Below are 16,729 nucleotides of genomic sequence, written 5' to 3'. Positions count from 1 at the left end.
CATCAATTAAAATGGGCTGGACTTGAACTTTGACACCAAGAGGACAATTAAAACCATTGTGAGAGAAATATTTTTATTATCAGTTCCACACAGTGAATTTGATTGAGATTGAAAATAATGGCTTAAGAAACATCTGATTGCTGATGGAAATCTCAACCAAGAATCAGCTCATAGTTGTTCAAGTTGACAAACTGGACACCAAAAAGGTTGCCACTTTTTAATCCTTTAATCTTGGTCCACCTGGTGGAATATTCTGCACCAGTTAGCTCTGCCTTCCTCTTTCATGCCACTAGGCTGTTCTCTGGGAATCTATTAGCAAACTGTGCTTTTTAATGTCTTCCTCTAATTGCCTTTATTCTTTTTCTAGGAGGAATTTGTGAAATGGAAGGGCTCTCTCTTCTTTCGCTTCACGGTGGCGCTGGTCGACCCGGTCCCTGCCATCGCAAGGTAGATCACTCTGTGCATAGATAGAAAGATGATGACTAATAGTCCTTTCCATACACATGTGTTGGCTTGGCTTGACTCAGTCTGACTTTTCATGTCAGCCCAGTGCTGCAGGGATTCAGGACTACCTGCTTGAAGGTGTGTCTTTAACTGATGACACACTTGTGCTTGTGAACCAGTGGAACAGTTTTTTGTCCGGCCCACTGATGTTACTGTGGTAAACAACTTTCTTGTACTTTTGTCAGGGTGTTATTAAATTTCTCTCTGCACTGTAGAAATGTACACAGGATTCCCTCTGCAAACAGGAGGCAAGGCTTGTGTTTCATCCGCAGACCAAGCGCTTGCCATTCTCTTTCTCTTTGCTTCTTTTGAGATGCACCTTAAACTGTAGAAATATCTGCTGCTTCTGGCGATAGCAGGGGAGACTATTTAAACATGTTGCTGAATCAAAGGGTATCTCTGTCATTCCCCAACAACTCACAACGCATCCAGTAGCTGTTGGTCAGCATCAGGTTTTTTTTTAAATCAATAATTAGTGGAACAGCAGATGCTACAATCCATTCATCTATTTTCGTAACCGCTTATCCTCTTGAGGGTCGCGGGGGGGCTGGAGCCTATCCCAGCTGACATTGGGAGAGAGGCAGGGTACACCCTGTACAGGTCGGCAGACTATCACAGGGCTAACATATAGAGACAGCCAACCATTCGCACTAACATTCACACCTACGGACAATTTAGAGTCACCAATTAACCTATCCCCAACCTGCATGTCTTTGTACTGTGGGAGGAAGCTGGAGTACCCGGAGAAAACCCACACTGACACGGGGAGAACATGCAAACTCCACACAGCAGGGCTCCCTCCTGGGAATCAGGAACATGCATTAGGAATAACTTAATAAAGTGCTCTGCAGATATTGAGCATCAGTGCTGAATATCTTTTCTGTAAAATGTCTACTGTAATCAGTAATAAGTTATTTAAGTTTATTAACCGGTGGGATTATTATTTATTCTATACTATTATTTATTCTTTAGGTCTAGGAATCATCTACAACAAACAAAGTGTGACATTTTATACCTAAATCGTTGTTTCACTATTGTAATGTCTGAGACAAAGATCATAGCGCACAAACATTTTCTCCATATGAGCCATACTGTATTATCTGCTATATGAGGCACTGCACATGAACTGATGATGAAATACATGTGCTTAGCTCTAAAATTGTTCTGAGCACCTAAGTAAATGCACCACAGTATCAAACCTGAGCGCCTCCTGTTTCCTGTTCCAGTTTGTGCGAATACTGCCTGCTCCACCTGCTGCTAAAGAAGAACCCAGAAATGTTCAGCCAGCACTTCATCGAGTGCATCTTCCACTTTAACTCCTACAACAAACACAAGTCCTACAACAAGTTCCCTCAAAGTGAGAGGTAAGAAGCTGTGTAGATATTGATTCTGTCAACTCCACATTTAGCTTTTTTTTCCCTTCGCTGTGATTATTTTCAAGGATGACACTTCCCAGCAAGCATTTTTTGGTTTAAAAAACGTCTAATAGCCGTCTACATGAAGACCTGACGTCTAGGCTAAATCACGGCTGAATTTGGGCTGTCAGTGAAAATTTGGTAGACGTCTAACCATAGCCAAAGTGTAGACGTCTTCAATTATACGGCTATGTAGAGACCATGTCCAAAAAATGGAGATAAACATATTTTAATTACTGTTGACTCTCCATACGTGATTGAATATCATACCGCACGCCATCTGCAATGGCGAACATTACATTTAATCAATTTCAAAATTAAATCGGCTAGATTTGGGTTACATGTAGCTAGACTAAATCGGAGCTAAATATAGCCAATACGTTTAAATCACGACTATTGCTTGCTGGGTTTAAATTCAATTCTGTTTCATCTCACAAGACAAATAAACTGAAACAGTAGTTTGTATCATGTAGCATAATTTGTTAAGTTCATTCAGTCATTTTTTTTTTTGTCAGTACATTGACTTATTTATTTGATTGATGCAGAGAAAAGGCTCGGTTCTCCCTGAAAGGAGCTCAGCACCGCGAGAAGCGTTTTCGCATCTACCGCTTCCTGTTGGAGCACTTTACAGACGCCCAGCGCTTCAACATCACCATGAAAATCAACCAAACTGTCTTAGGTGAGCACATGTGTGGATTGAGAAAGTGGTCTAAGTGTTTTTCTTTCTCTGGTGGTTTCTCTTGGAGTATAAAATAACTGATTGAGCTCTTCTTCATTCAGGGACGTTTTAGGAAAAGTTAACATCTTGGGGCATCTAAACACATTTCTTTGTGAACTCTGGACTGTTAGAAAGCACTAATTTGGGCCTAGAACAGTTTTAATCTGAAAAAAGAAATGAATTATAACCTTTTGCCTTTTCCTATCCCAGCATGCTTTGCAGATGAGGAGTTACCTCTTGATGCAGATGGTGCGGAAATTTTGTCAGAGACTTTCAACATCTTGAGTCTGAAGGAGATGAAGCTCCAGGCCATATCTACTCCAGCAGGAGGTGCTACAGGGGATGACCCAGAGGAAGAGAACATGGCCACCATGGCCAAGGCTGTCCTGCAGGCTGCACAGAAGAAGGTGGTGTCACAGGTGAGTATCATGGGCTAAGTTACTTCAAATCAGTTACTCATCAAAAAATGACAATCCTTTACTACTATGATAACTCTGCAGTAAAAATGTTCCGATAATAAGTTTTCCTTGCTGATACTGATTCTGATAACTAACCAATTTCGGTTACAAGAAGCCAAATAAAGTGTTTAAAAAATGGAATAACAACTTGTTACCCAATGCATCATGTGATTCATCTTGCACTCAGTAGGCTTCAGCTAATGGCTACCAGCAACAACAACACCCTTTAACTCAGATTAATGGATAAATAATCACAAAGACATTTGTTGTTGGATTTATTCATTTTATAAAGTCTCTAAAACACTGTTGTACAATGCTGGATTACAATGCTTCTGAAAGGGCTACGATTGCACTGGGGCTCTCTTCTGAAAACTACAATGGTGACAAAGCAGAGGCCATTTAAAGTAAGTTTCTAGACTGCAGCATTCCAGGGATATTTAAAAATAGTAAATAAAGGTACTAGTATGTCCCAGCCTGTATGACATAATGACCTCTGGGCGTTTACAGTTTAATAATGAATTACATGATATTGGATTGGTGCATAGACTTGCATACCCGATCCAGCATTTTAGGCAGTATCAGAGGCATTTCCAATACTGGTATCAGTATGAGAACAGCTCTACTCAGCAGTGAAAGTAGCATTACACAACTCATTTCTTTACTAATATTTCTCTGCTCAGCTACATCAAAATGATGGAATGATAACATTTAATATCCAAAAGGTCAAAGGTCAACATCACTGTGACATCATAATGTTTTCTGGCCCATATTCAGCACCATAACTCAGGAACAGAAGAGGGGACATTTGGTCAGATACTGAATTGGTGACACTAATCTTGGGTGTCCACCTTAAAACTGTGCTGATTCAACATCTATATTTGAAGAACTACTTACTGTTATGACTCTGCATGAGTCTGAACAGACATGGATGTAAACTGTAACTGCAACTTGACTTGCAGAGGCATACAGTGGCATGGTTGTAATTCTAGTTTTCCAGCTGAAAACACCAGGTGCTCTTCTGAAAAATGCTCAGCTGGGAGTGCTAGCATTTTTCTAGCTGTGATGCTTTGGTTGCATCTGGCTATGATACAGAATATCAGCAGAAGTAAAAATGTAAATACAAGGTGGAGTACTTAAGCTAGAGTCTTTGCTCTGACCCTTGCTCTGGATGAGGGGAAGACTGAAACATGTAGGGAGAAAGGATGGACCTGCCACTCTGTGTGACCAGCAGCATGAGTTTCTCCTCTGCTGTTGTTGTTGCTGTTCACTTCAGCGCTTTTACATATACGATGTTACATTTGGTCTTTGTGGTGTTTGTCTCGCCCCTCCTCCACTCTGAATTGACAGCTGGGTGAAAAGTGACAGTGACCAGCGCAGCATATTAACCAATATGGAACATTTTTCAGCTCTCATTAAACAGAAAAAAGCCAAACGTGTAGTGCTCAAAGCAGATTAGATGCTCAGCGCCTCGTCATCCTGCTGGCATTTATAGCAAAACGTGGCACTCCCATTGCAAAGAATCCAAAAATATGCTGGCATCAAGAAAAAAGCTGCACACTGTGGCCAATGTAGTTAATCCAGAGATAACATGCAGATTTTTTCCCCCCATCGACCAATCAGTTGGTTGAAGAGTAAGAATTTCAGCTGTCCAAGATTTTCTGTGGTTGACCACAGCCCTACATCACACATCTGAATAAGACAACTTTGGGATTACCAGGACCCAACTTTCTCTCCATTGGTAGAGTCTTATCAACCCCCCCCCCCACCTAAAACCCATATGCCATTAGCACATCCCGGACTGCTGTGTCCACTGAACACAGAGAGACCAAACTGATATTAACTCTGCATTAACTCCTGGTTAGACAGCTAAAAAATTGATCCCCAAACATCAAAATTGTGTTAGTGGTATTAGTAACTGTAATATAATTACTGAATAACAAATTGTACTACATTGCACTACTCATTAAAGTAATTACATTACTGTAACACATTACAACGTATTGCACAACTGCCCAACATTGCAGGTGAGTCTACATCAGGCTGCAGGTACAGTACGAGTTTGATGATACAAGCGTCCTCCAAAAAGTACCAGCTGTTGAATACTATTAAAAAATTGAGTTGAGCTTCCTGCTTTGATCCACAGGTTCAGAAGAAGGCCTTCATAGAGAACTCAGTTCCTCTCATCATCAGTCTGAAGAACCTGCTGGAGCAGAAACGCTCTCCTGTCCTCCGAGACCTCATGGCCTACCTTCAGGTGAGACTACAGCACGCAGTCGTGGATGCTCTATGCGACTGGTGTGCAGCATGATGACAGGCACCATGAGAAAAAAAGGTGTACAAAGATGATATGCAACAAGTTGTTATTTTTTTGTTTTGTTTTTTTACTACTGTATTGAATTGCCTAAGATAGGGGTCAGCAACCTGTACTATGAAAAGAGTCATTATTGGAGCCTTGGAGCAGGAAGCCCTTTAAGGCTGCACCCACCTGTGTGACACTTCTCCATGACGCCATTGTTCCCATCAGGTGACGATGCAGGACTACCGTAACGAGGTTAAGGAGTTTTTCTCCGGAGATGAGCAGCTGGCAGCCGAAGTTGACTTTGCTCTGAAGATGTCTGAGAAGGAGAGAGAGATGGAGCAACAGATGGACAACTGCAACTTGACAGGAGACACCAGGATTCCCACTGCACAGGTTAGAACACACCACATAGACTCAAGTGCAACTTTAAAAGAATAAACTTTTATGTGTGTCAGTTGCCGGTATTTAATGACATTGCTTAATAGATTTAATAGCTCATATGCAAAATTAGGCTTCAATTATTGCACAACATTTTATTTGATTTTTAGAATGACGATGGAGACTGAATTAGCAGTTCGAAAAATCAAAAATACATTGCATTGCAATTATGTGCAATTTTAAAAAGGTGCATTGTGCTTTACAGGAAGTCATAAAAACATACATATTTTGTAAATGTATTTTTAGATTGAATATATTATCAGATACACACTGTACAAGGATGAATATGTGAAAAGTTGTTTTAAACACTGTGATGTGTTGTGTGACATTATTCTAATTTCAGACAATATTTACTGTTTCTCTGTATTACAATATTTAATTAAATTGTAATTAAATAAAGTTATTAGAGCTGAATTTGTTATTCAGTTGATTCATTTTTTATTGACTGACAAATCAGTCAGCATCTGTTTTGATAACTGACTAATCATTTAAGTTAAAATGCTGTTTCTGGTTTTAGCTTCTCAAATGTGAGGATTTGCTGCTTTTCTTTACACCATTGTAGAAATTTGATAACATCATCTTTGACTGTGGAAGAATGACCAATGAGTTATTCATTATTTTAAGTTATTATAATGAAACTAATTTTCTTGCATTAGTAACAAGGGCAGGCCAGTGTCTCAGAGTTCCCCACAGTCAGTGAAGGTGTCATTGTGATTCTGCTCTCTCCTCAGCGTTCAGTCCAGGGCTCTCCCGTCAGGCCCAGGCCCCTCCTTCCGTTTATCTTTGCCACACCACAGCCGCCATGTCCAAACCCCCTGTCTGCCAGACTGGCACAAACTGACAGGTAGGTTTCCATCACAGCAGCTGAGCAACACCAAGAACTCACTGCAGGCTGTTGTTTTCATCTTTGATTTATAACTGTTGATTATCCCTTTCTTTAAGTCGCTCACAGAGTTCAGTGACTCCAATAATAAGTACATTTTGCAGACTGAAGCATTAACTTTCTGCTCAGACTTTAGTACTGTATTCTGGTGTAGTGGGTCAATTCATCTTGGTTGTAGCTAGGAAGTTAATTAAAGGACTATGACAGTTTTTTATTTTACTTTTATTTACTATTTTCTTTAAAAGAGTTTTTTTTAAGATTTTAGGCATTTATTGAATAGTTCATAGTGCAGACACAGACAGGAAATCTTGGGAAAGAGATAAAAGGGGGTATGACATGCAACAAATGCTGGTATTGAATCAGGGTCACTGCAGTTGTTTGGTATGTGTCTTCATTAGATCACCAGGGTACCCACTTTTTCCATTCTTGCTTTTTTTTTCACTTTGTGGATTGCCCTTGGTTTCTCTGTATTTCAGTGCAGTATGCATGTACTTGGCATCATTTAAAAAAAGACAATGTTTCTGTCTCTGTGTGTTTTATCAGGCGTGCGGACAGAGTCAGGCAGGAGGAACATGTCCAGTCTAAATCAATCGCTCTGGAAAGAACAGGTATGACACGTTGGATGTTAAAACTACAGTTTCATGTTACACGTTTATGGGAGCTCATCTAAAATCCCCTTGAGTGCAGCAGTTGGAGAAGTGTCATTTAAGGGATTCAAGGGTCAGAGGTCATAGCACCAGGAAAAAAAAAAGAATAAACCAAACAGTCCTGTGAACTTGAAGGACCATTCTGTGTGGGCATTGATTCATACATCAACACAAAGTCATCATAAACTAGCCATGCCGCTTTTCACTTTAGAACCACAACAGCTGTGTTTTCATCTGGATTAGCATTAAACAGATCATCTCATAATTTATTTGAGTACTGGGGTGGGTTAGGAAGACAACTGCAGATAATGCAGCCTTTTATAAGCTCAATATAGATTTAAGTAAAAGTGTAATTAAATTATTTCATAGAATCCCTATTCTGATTATCATAAGTACTTAGTTTTCATAGTTAATTTATTCAGACTGATTATTTTGCTATTCAGAGTCAGTATTTGAAAGCATCCTGACTGACTGTCTTATTTGACTTCACAGTGATGCCGAAAGGAGCAGTGACTGACAGAGCCATCAGCACACCAAAAGGTAGGAGCCCACAGCGCCGTCTGAACCTCTGCAACACATCACACACCTAATATTCAATGCATGCTGTCATCCATAAGTGTGTATTAAGTCAGGTCAGTCAGGTTCATAAAGCCCAATATCACAAATCACGACTTGCCTTAAGGGGCTTTGTAATCTATACAGCATACGACACCCTCTGTCCTTGGACCCTGGCTTCAGATAAAGAAAAACTCCCCTAAAAACACTCCAACAGGTACAAAAATGAAAGAAACCTCACACATGCAATAGATATAGTATGCACAGAACAAGGTTATTGTAATTTACTTAAACTAAACTAAAAACTAAACCAAGGTGTGAAAAACATTTTAGTTAAAGGAGCAAAAAGCGAAATCGTTTCACCGCTAGGTTTGCTGTTGTGCACTGCCTGTAGACCAAAACAAAGTGTGTCATGAGCCACTCCTCCCTCTACCTCTGCTCTCCACCACCACCTCCACCCCCCACTCGCCTCTTCTAGCAGTTAGCGATGTCTCGGTCTCTGCTGTGTTGAGCTATTCCCCTGCCTACTTCAATGATGATGGTACCTGTAATAAATGTAATATATTTGCTGAGATGGAGGCGAGGCTCAATGACTAGAGGAGCTGGTAGAAGCGCTCCATAGCTGTTAAGTTACACCAGTAGCTGGTGGCAGCTGACTCGGCTAGTGCTAACACCGGGAGCTAACGCTAACGTTCCTCCTCTTCTCCCTGAGTGAGAGCGATGTTTTAGCCTAGCGGGCAGCTGGCTCGTGGGTTAATGTCTGGAGCTTGAGCAGCCATGCCTGCTAGGCTAAAACATCGCTCTCACTCACGGAGAAGAGGAGGAACGTTAGCGTTAGCTCCCGGTGTTAGCACAAGCTGGGATCCGGGTCGGCTAGAGCCCGCCAGGCTGCCCGCCTGGCTCGCAAGCCGCTCAAGCTCCGGACATTAACCCATCCCGGTGTTTCCTCTGCAGCCTCCACTTCACCCAGCTTCACTCAGCTGCCCGATAAACCCGCTGCTTCTTCCCACTTTAACCTGACGTGATATTTTAGCCTAGCGGGCAGCCACTAGGCTAAAACATCGCTCTTACTCACAGAGAAGAGGAGGAACGTTAGCGTTAGCTCCCGGTGTTAGCACTAGCCGAGTCGGCTGCCACCGGCTACTGGAGTAACTTACAGCTATGGAGCGCTTCTATCGGCTCTTCAAGTCACTGAGCCTCGCCTCCATCTCAGCAAATATATTACAAAAATGTAGCCTCGCGGGGAGGCTACATTTTACAATGCTAATTGAAAATGTTAGCTGGGCTGCCGGGCTAACTTACTCACTTAACACAACCGTAACGCCTGACCCATTGCTGGGACCGAGCCGCTAATAACTCAAGCTCCAGACATTAACCCATCCCAGTGTTTCCTCCGCATGGGATTCACATGAACATACATGAATGCGCAGCTGGACCGGCTTGTAAACAATGGGCTGGAGATCAACACAGAGAGAGGGTGTGTGAGGTCATGCTATACTCCAGATGAAATTACACCTCTAGTTCTTCACATAGCAATTTTTAATTCCTTCAGTCTAGAAATGATGAATTTTGCTTATTGCTCCTTTAACCGAAATAAAAAAAAAGACCCTGAAGAATAATAATAATAATAATAATGAAATATATACAGGAAATGTTTTGCGTTTGAGTCTTTGTCAGTTTGATCAAACTTGTCAACACCACAAGCATGAAGAGGCACTGGTACATATGTTTATTGAGACTGGGATGTCAACAGCCCATTTTACACAAAGATGGTGCTATAGACCCACTACAGAGTCCCTTCTTTATGCCACCTTTGCATTTTTGCACAGAACTAAACAATAGCTGCATCATGCTGCTCCAGTGTGTGATTTCAGACAGCATGCCGGCATCGCAGAAGCTATAGAGGCGGGCGTTACATGTGGCACAACGACGTCCGCCTCTGATGTGACATATAACAAACGTGTTGGCAGCACTTGAAATGATAACAATGGCAAAACATGGCAATAACAATCACTTAACTTCCCTGTTATATGGCTGCTTATCTCGTCCTATGCTTGGATGGTAAGGAGCTCCTGGATGTCATTGTTTTTACAATTTGCAGACATTGACCGCTGCTGTTCTTCATCTTTGAGTTAGTTGCTAACTGCTACAAGCTACCTTTTACATCTCCCGCGGTGGGTTGCACACACAACATGTCATCAAAACGTATATAGCACGGTGAGGCAGCATAATAACGCTGTATTTCCGCCTTGAACAGGCAGTGTAAAAGGGGCTAAAATGACGAAAATGAACAGATACTAATAAAAACGACAATAAAACTACTATTTAAAACTACAAAAATTCAATTGAAATCAGCAATCCCTCTCTGGAAATTAACTGTGAGTAGACTGAATTAAAAACAAAAACAGCACAGGCAATCTAAATGACAAGAATTTTACATAGGATATGAAAATGAAAAAGATGGATCCAGGAAATGTCAAGCACCGGACTGCAGTTTGAAAAATCATTTCTCACTGCAAATATTGTACACAAGGTTCCCACAATTATGAAAAACTCTCTTTCCAGGCCTGGAAAAGTCATGGAATTAGTACAATCCTTGAAAGTTTTGAAAAACATTTTGTTGTGTGTGATGAAATTAATTGTTATAGTAATCTCCGTTGGATAACTGTAAACCTAATCTAACAAAATGGCAAGTTTGTTTTCTGTAGCTAGCTGATGATGAAACATAGCTGTGCTCTGTGTAGCTATGCATCGATGCATGGTCTTTTGTTTACCATCACAATTTGTGATTTTCTTTCCACGTGTAGTCTTTCCCTCCATATATGACAGGTAGCTGGAATTATGTTTGAATAGAGTTTGAATCTGATGTTTTTGAATGACATTTCAATAACTTTTAAATCGTGCAGCATTTTTTAGATTGAGTAATATCTACATTAGGAGCCTAGGGCTATTAGTTACCACTCAGACCATCAATGCGTACTTTGAGCATGGTAGTTCAAAGGTACAGAGCAGATGTAAGGAGCTTTTTTTTTTTTGTCAAACAAATTAACTGACAGGCCCACGGAACTGTCAGCTGTCACTTCCTCACTCTGGGAGCACTACTGCTCTGTGTCTGCGGCCAGCATGTGATAATATAATTAACCTTTGGAATTAAGTGTACCGTACAGTTGTGTTCATGTTATGCGTTGTGAATGGTCATGGGATTTTTTTAATTTTTTTTTAATGGGTCCTTGAAAAGTCATAGTAAAGCTTTGAAAATGTGTCCCTTAATAATTCATGGGAGCCCTTTCACACATGGCTGTGTTCTCATAGTCTGAATGCTTTTTAGTTTTAAATGTGCTTTTGTTAATCTTTAAAAGTTCAACATTTTAGGAAGGAAAGTTAATAAATAACATTTTTTACAAGAGTAGGAAGTTCGGATTGATATCCGTCTTATGTCTGCATGCTGGCAGTCAGGACATAATTAACTTATTGTTGTATAAAGACTGGAAGCAGGGAGAAACAGCTAGCCTGGCTCTGTTAAAAGTTAAAAACATGCATCTACAAACACCTCTAAAGCTCTCTGATGAACACGATGCATCTCGTTTGTTTAATCTGTTCACCAACAGAAATCTAAAAATGAAAAAACTAGTAGTTTTAGGGGGAGTTTTGTACTGCTACTGGTTCTTCTATTAATCTTAGATTACCTCTGATTGATTTAACATTTCAGTCCAATCTTTATGTGTTGCAGATTTTGTCATTTTAGTGTTGTTAGCTTATTGAGAAGATCTTTTATCTGATCCCCACACCTAAACCCCAACTGTCCATCTGTCCTCCTCCCTGTAATCCAGGTGTCAACATCAATTTAACTTTTGATGAAGGACTCAGCGCAATCTTCAGTGACCGAGGAACAAGTAAGTTACTCTGACTTCTCTCGTAATCTTACTAGCTAGGTGTTGAGGCAGCAGTTAATGAGTATGAGAACCTTCTGTCTTGTTAATAATCAACCTCAACTCTGCATTTACTTTTAGATGGTTTAGGTTTAGATAAATCTGTGTCTGCTGTGTCCTCACAGGTCTCGTCGGGGAGACCAGTGTTCTTCATGTGCGGTCAAATGAGCAGCAGTAAGTTCACTACTTCTGTCATTGCTTTCACACGGTCTTTATTTTCAGTCACAGTTCTAGTTCTGCTGGCACTTTCTCATGTAGTTTGAAGGAGTTAACAGTAACAATAATATCATGTAAATAAATGGTAAAAGCTGTGTTTGTAATTCATCTAAACCAGCATTTGTGAATAAAAAAATGATCCATCAGAGATTTTCATTTCCAATATACACTGAACAATAATTTAAACGCCAACACTTTTGTTTTTTTACACATTCAATAGATATATTTCTTTAAAATTTGATCACAAATTTGTTAAAATCCATGTAAGAGAGCACTCCTCCTTTTCCAAGATAATCCATCCACCTGACAGGTGAGGCATATCAAGATGCTGATTCAACAGCATCATTACTACACAGGTGTGCCTTGTATGATGGTCACAATAAAAGATTACTCTAAGATGTGCAGTTTGACCACACAACACAATGCCACAGATGTCCCAGAATTTCGAGGGAGTGTGCCATTGGTATGTTGACTGCAGGAAATTACCACCAGAGCTGTTGCCTGTGAAGTGAATGTTCATGTTACTACCATAAGACTTCTCCAGTGTCGTTTTATATATTTGGCAGAACATCCAACTGGCCACACAACCACAGACCACGTGTAACCACATCAGCTCAATCGGCTTCATTGTCACTCCCAAGATTCACAGAAAAAACACTTGTGTTTTGCTGGAGACATTTTCCCCACAAATACAAAATGCTAATGTTATTAGCACAAAACTAAGACATTTTATATTGTATAAATTAGCCTAGCAGCTAGCAGAGTTTTCCTTTACTCATATGAAGTCAGGAACAACAGCAACATTTAACAAAGGTAATGTTACACATTTCGGCTCCATTACAACTTATAAGGTTCACCAATAAAACAAAAACTTACTACATGCTTAATGCATTGTGGTTTGGGTCTTTTCATGGGATATGTTGACAGTTTAAAAAAGATATGAATAACCCCCAGCCCTTTAAAGAACTGGTACACCTAAATTACAAACAAAATGAATATCTATCTATCTATCTATCTCTCTCTCTCTCTCTCTCTCTCTATATATATATATATATATATATATATGTACATATACATACATATATATATTTTCCTTCCTTGCCCAGTAGGGATGTGCCATATGATCTCGTTTACGATAATACCAGTATATTTTTTTAATATGATACGAAAAACGTATATTGTGATACTCGCGATACTTCGGCTTGTTGACATACTGACATCATACTGCTACCCACGGCAACAACAAGCATGGCTGAAAGCAAAATTATTACTGACTCGGTGGTGGTTCTAAAAAGAGGAGCAGCTTCAGTGGTGTGGAATAAACTATGGCATCCTGAATGTTTTATGAACAGCCCCGGACTTCTCAGACTCTCATAGTGAAGTTACCCTTCCTGCAGAGGGAACTCATACAGCAGCTCCTCTGGCAGCAACACATAGTCTCTCCCTCTCCTCTCTCGCCGTGCACACATGGGAGTCGGTATCATCACATGATTAAACCCTTGGTAATGTAAACCTACGTGACTCTCAGGGCTCGACAAAAAAGAGTTATGGTAGCATAACAGCCTGTCACAGGTTACAGCGTGATGATTAGAGGAGAAATGGCAGAGCATAAAGGTCCAGGTGGGAAAAAACTAAATCATTTAGGATTTTGCTAAAACAGAAGTAATCTCCTGCTGATTTATATATAATGATTCCAGGGTACATTTTTGTATTTGGGAACTGTTTAACCTTTATTTCACCAGGCAGATTTGCTTGAGATCAAGTGATCTCTTTTACGAGCAAGGCCTGGCCAAAATGGCAGCATTAGAGAACAAAACATAATAAGACACACATAAAGAAAAAGCACAGACATGAAAAAAAGAGAGAAAGGCCCAGAGTCCTATGGAGGGGTTATGCCCTACAAATACAGTCTGGTGGGGGAAGAGGAGGAGAAGGCTGGATGGGGCAGAGAAGGTGGCAACAGGGGATCCTGAGGAGGAAAAGTTCATGTTAAAGGAGCTATATGTAAGAAATCTCAAGCAAATAGTCATAAAATCCTCCTAATATGTCACAGAGACTAAGGAATAATGTTCATATAACATACTGATCTCACCGACAACAATAGTACAGCCAGAATATTCGCATTTAAAAAAATATTTTACGGTCCACAAATCATGTTTATGTTTTGAATTTGTGTTTTGGCCTGTTGCACCACCCACCGCCGTCTACCAGTCATGCAGTCAGTAGAGTCTCAGCATCAGTTACAGTTGCGACTGAGCTACAGCAGCACGGCAAGCAGCATTAGCAGTGTCCCGGTACATAGCATTAGCAGTCTCCTTAGCTGTATCCCGGCAGCAGCGTTAGCAGCAGAGAAGCCAGACTTGCTTGAGCAGTCCGCTGGAAAACCGAAGATCACGGACGCGGCGACGCGGCCCTGCCATGGCAGCCGTCCGTGGGCAAACAAATCAGTCTTCAGCATGCTGCTGTCCAGTAACCTCGAATCGGGGGGGGGGGGCGGACACGACTTACAGCAGTATTTTGAATTTGAGTGCAGAAACCGTTTTGGCCACATTCTTACATACAGTGCCTTTAAACAGAAACAGTGCACCACAATACACACTAAAAGAACACTTGCATGATGATGATTAAATACTATGCAGTAAAACATTTACACACTCCATTTGCCATTATAAAGCCTGTTAGCTGAGTTTTAAATTATAAGTTTTAGTGATTTTTGAAGACTGTTCCAGGCGGAGGGAACAGAGTACATGAATGCGCTCTTCCCAAGCTCAGTATGAGTTCTGGGGACAGAGGCAGATAGAAAGTCCAGAGAGCACAAACTGTATGATGGATTTGATGTGAAAGTGAGGTAGGTGCAGAGGTATGAGGTGAGTAGTCCAATAATTGCTTTATAGATGAAGGTGTACCAGTGGAGAGGCCTGCGAGCAGACAAGGACAGCCAGCCTACTTCATCTATATTTATTCAGGCTCCTACACAGACACACGTGACGTGAGTTGCCAAACCCCCTCCTCACCATGCTGGCTGTGTTTGCAAAGTAGGACTGTTGGGGCGGGTTTACATCGAAACAACCCCCCCAGACGACTTGCCCACACAACGTACAAACAAATCCAAAATTCTCCTTTTACAAGAATAAGTCAGATTATTGGTGGAGGAAATAGTACACCAGTGATGACATATTTATGAATGTAGACATCGATTTTTGCCAATAAACAACTAAAAATGTTACACACTGTCCCTTTAAATAAAAAATAAATAAAAGTAATCCATCAAGTATTGGATGACATGGTTTCATCAGTGTTATCATAGCTATTTGGTACACAGCGGCTACTGTTGTTGCAATACGCATTTGAAACAGTGAGGCACTAGAGTGCGCTATACATTTGAATGCAATATATGATTTCAACGTTAGATGGGAGAAATTCCGATATCTGTGGCTTTAATAATGATTAAGTAATAATATATTTTTTTCTAATTTGTCAGAAATACCCTGAAATATTGTGGTATTTTAGGGTACACCCCTACAGCCCAGTCAGTGGTATCTCTCCATGCAGATAGTGTTGGTTGTTTTTGTCCAGGTTAGGTTTGTATCAGGTTTGTCAGGTTTGTATCTTCTATGAGATTTCTCCCTCACCAATGGAAGCTTGTCTGACACATTGCATTAATATTTTTGTTATTTTATACTCCATGCAAAGGTGTGTTAGGAGACAGTTTTTGTTCAGAAGATGTGATTTAAAATGTGATTTCTCTTGTGTGTTTCAGAGCTCCTGGACCAAGGCAGTGGAATGTGCAGTCTCCTCTCCGCCAGAATAAAAAATCATCTAAAGTTTAGTTGCCATACAGCATCATGTCTTTGCTTCTGTTTTTTGTCTTTACACAACTGCTAATTTTATTACTTCTTACATCTCCATTTCCATCTATGTGCTGTTGATTCATATTTTATAATCTTTGTTATTGGTATGTTTGTATCACTGTTTGTCTTTTTTTTGTAATAAAGGTGAGCATGATGTCAATACATCTTAAGAATTTTTTGTCCAGATTCTTGCATATATACATTATTGTCAGATCAAAATCTGTGCTTTCTTTGGAACATCCTACTTTTGTGCCATATTTTTATTACATACTACGGTATGTTTTGATTTTCAGCTCCACAGCCTTTGAAGTGAGAGTCAGTGGAAATATTACACTGTTAAATCCAAACTCTAAATCAGTACATTCAGAAGTGTTTACATTACTTTAACACTGAGACAACAAATCCTTATATCAGTTTCTATTTCAATAATTATCTCTAAAGAATGTTTATGCCAGTCAAAGATATTTCAATCAGGAGAGACTTCCTCTGAGAGAAGAGAATGTATGAGTCTGAAAAATAGAGTATGAGAAATGCAAAAAAAATCTTTGCCGATGGGACCCCACCATGATGTAATCTATTCCAGGAGTGTGGTAAAGACATAGCAGATCAGGGAACCCCCTTATGGAGTCTAGATGTTTGTGGTTGTAATGGTGGTGATGAGATGAGGAGTGGGGTTTTGATGAGCTTGTCCTGGGCTCTGGATATGGTGACTGGAGGTGAATGGGGTGGAGGAGGGATGATTCCGCCTAATATGACAGCTGACAGGAGCAGAGAGGAGAACAGATTTATAGTTTGGCAGCAGCAACATGAATGGCT

The 16,729-nt window shown here is 40.4% G+C and overlaps 1 protein-coding gene across 1 annotated transcript in view; it reads left to right on the top strand.

Annotated features, from left to right (window-relative positions):
* ncapd3 (non-SMC condensin II complex, subunit D3) overlaps positions 1 to 16,077 on the top strand; it is a 48,865-nt gene extending 32,788 nt beyond the window's left edge. The window contains exons 24-35 of the mRNA XM_033612450.2: positions 368 to 447; positions 1,731 to 1,868; positions 2,465 to 2,598; positions 2,848 to 3,056; positions 5,239 to 5,349; positions 5,620 to 5,787; positions 6,564 to 6,676; positions 7,259 to 7,323; positions 7,855 to 7,902; positions 11,748 to 11,810; positions 11,972 to 12,020; positions 15,823 to 16,077. Of these exons, the coding sequence (XP_033468341.2) occupies positions 368 to 447; positions 1,731 to 1,868; positions 2,465 to 2,598; positions 2,848 to 3,056; positions 5,239 to 5,349; positions 5,620 to 5,787; positions 6,564 to 6,676; positions 7,259 to 7,323; positions 7,855 to 7,902; positions 11,748 to 11,810; positions 11,972 to 12,020; positions 15,823 to 15,892 (1,248 nt within the window). The 3' untranslated portion in view covers positions 15,893 to 16,077. The remainder of the gene's footprint in view (positions 1 to 367; positions 448 to 1,730; positions 1,869 to 2,464; positions 2,599 to 2,847; positions 3,057 to 5,238; positions 5,350 to 5,619; positions 5,788 to 6,563; positions 6,677 to 7,258; positions 7,324 to 7,854; positions 7,903 to 11,747; positions 11,811 to 11,971; positions 12,021 to 15,822) is intronic.
* Positions 16,078 to 16,729: the final 652 nt, after the last annotated feature.

This window comes from Epinephelus lanceolatus, chromosome 17 (genome assembly GCF_041903045.1).
Source record: "Epinephelus lanceolatus isolate andai-2023 chromosome 17, ASM4190304v1, whole genome shotgun sequence".
Taxonomy (NCBI): domain Eukaryota; kingdom Metazoa; phylum Chordata; class Actinopteri; order Perciformes; family Serranidae; genus Epinephelus; species Epinephelus lanceolatus.
Note: the sequence above shows the minus strand (reverse complement) of the source record. Positions and strands in the feature narration are given on the sequence as shown.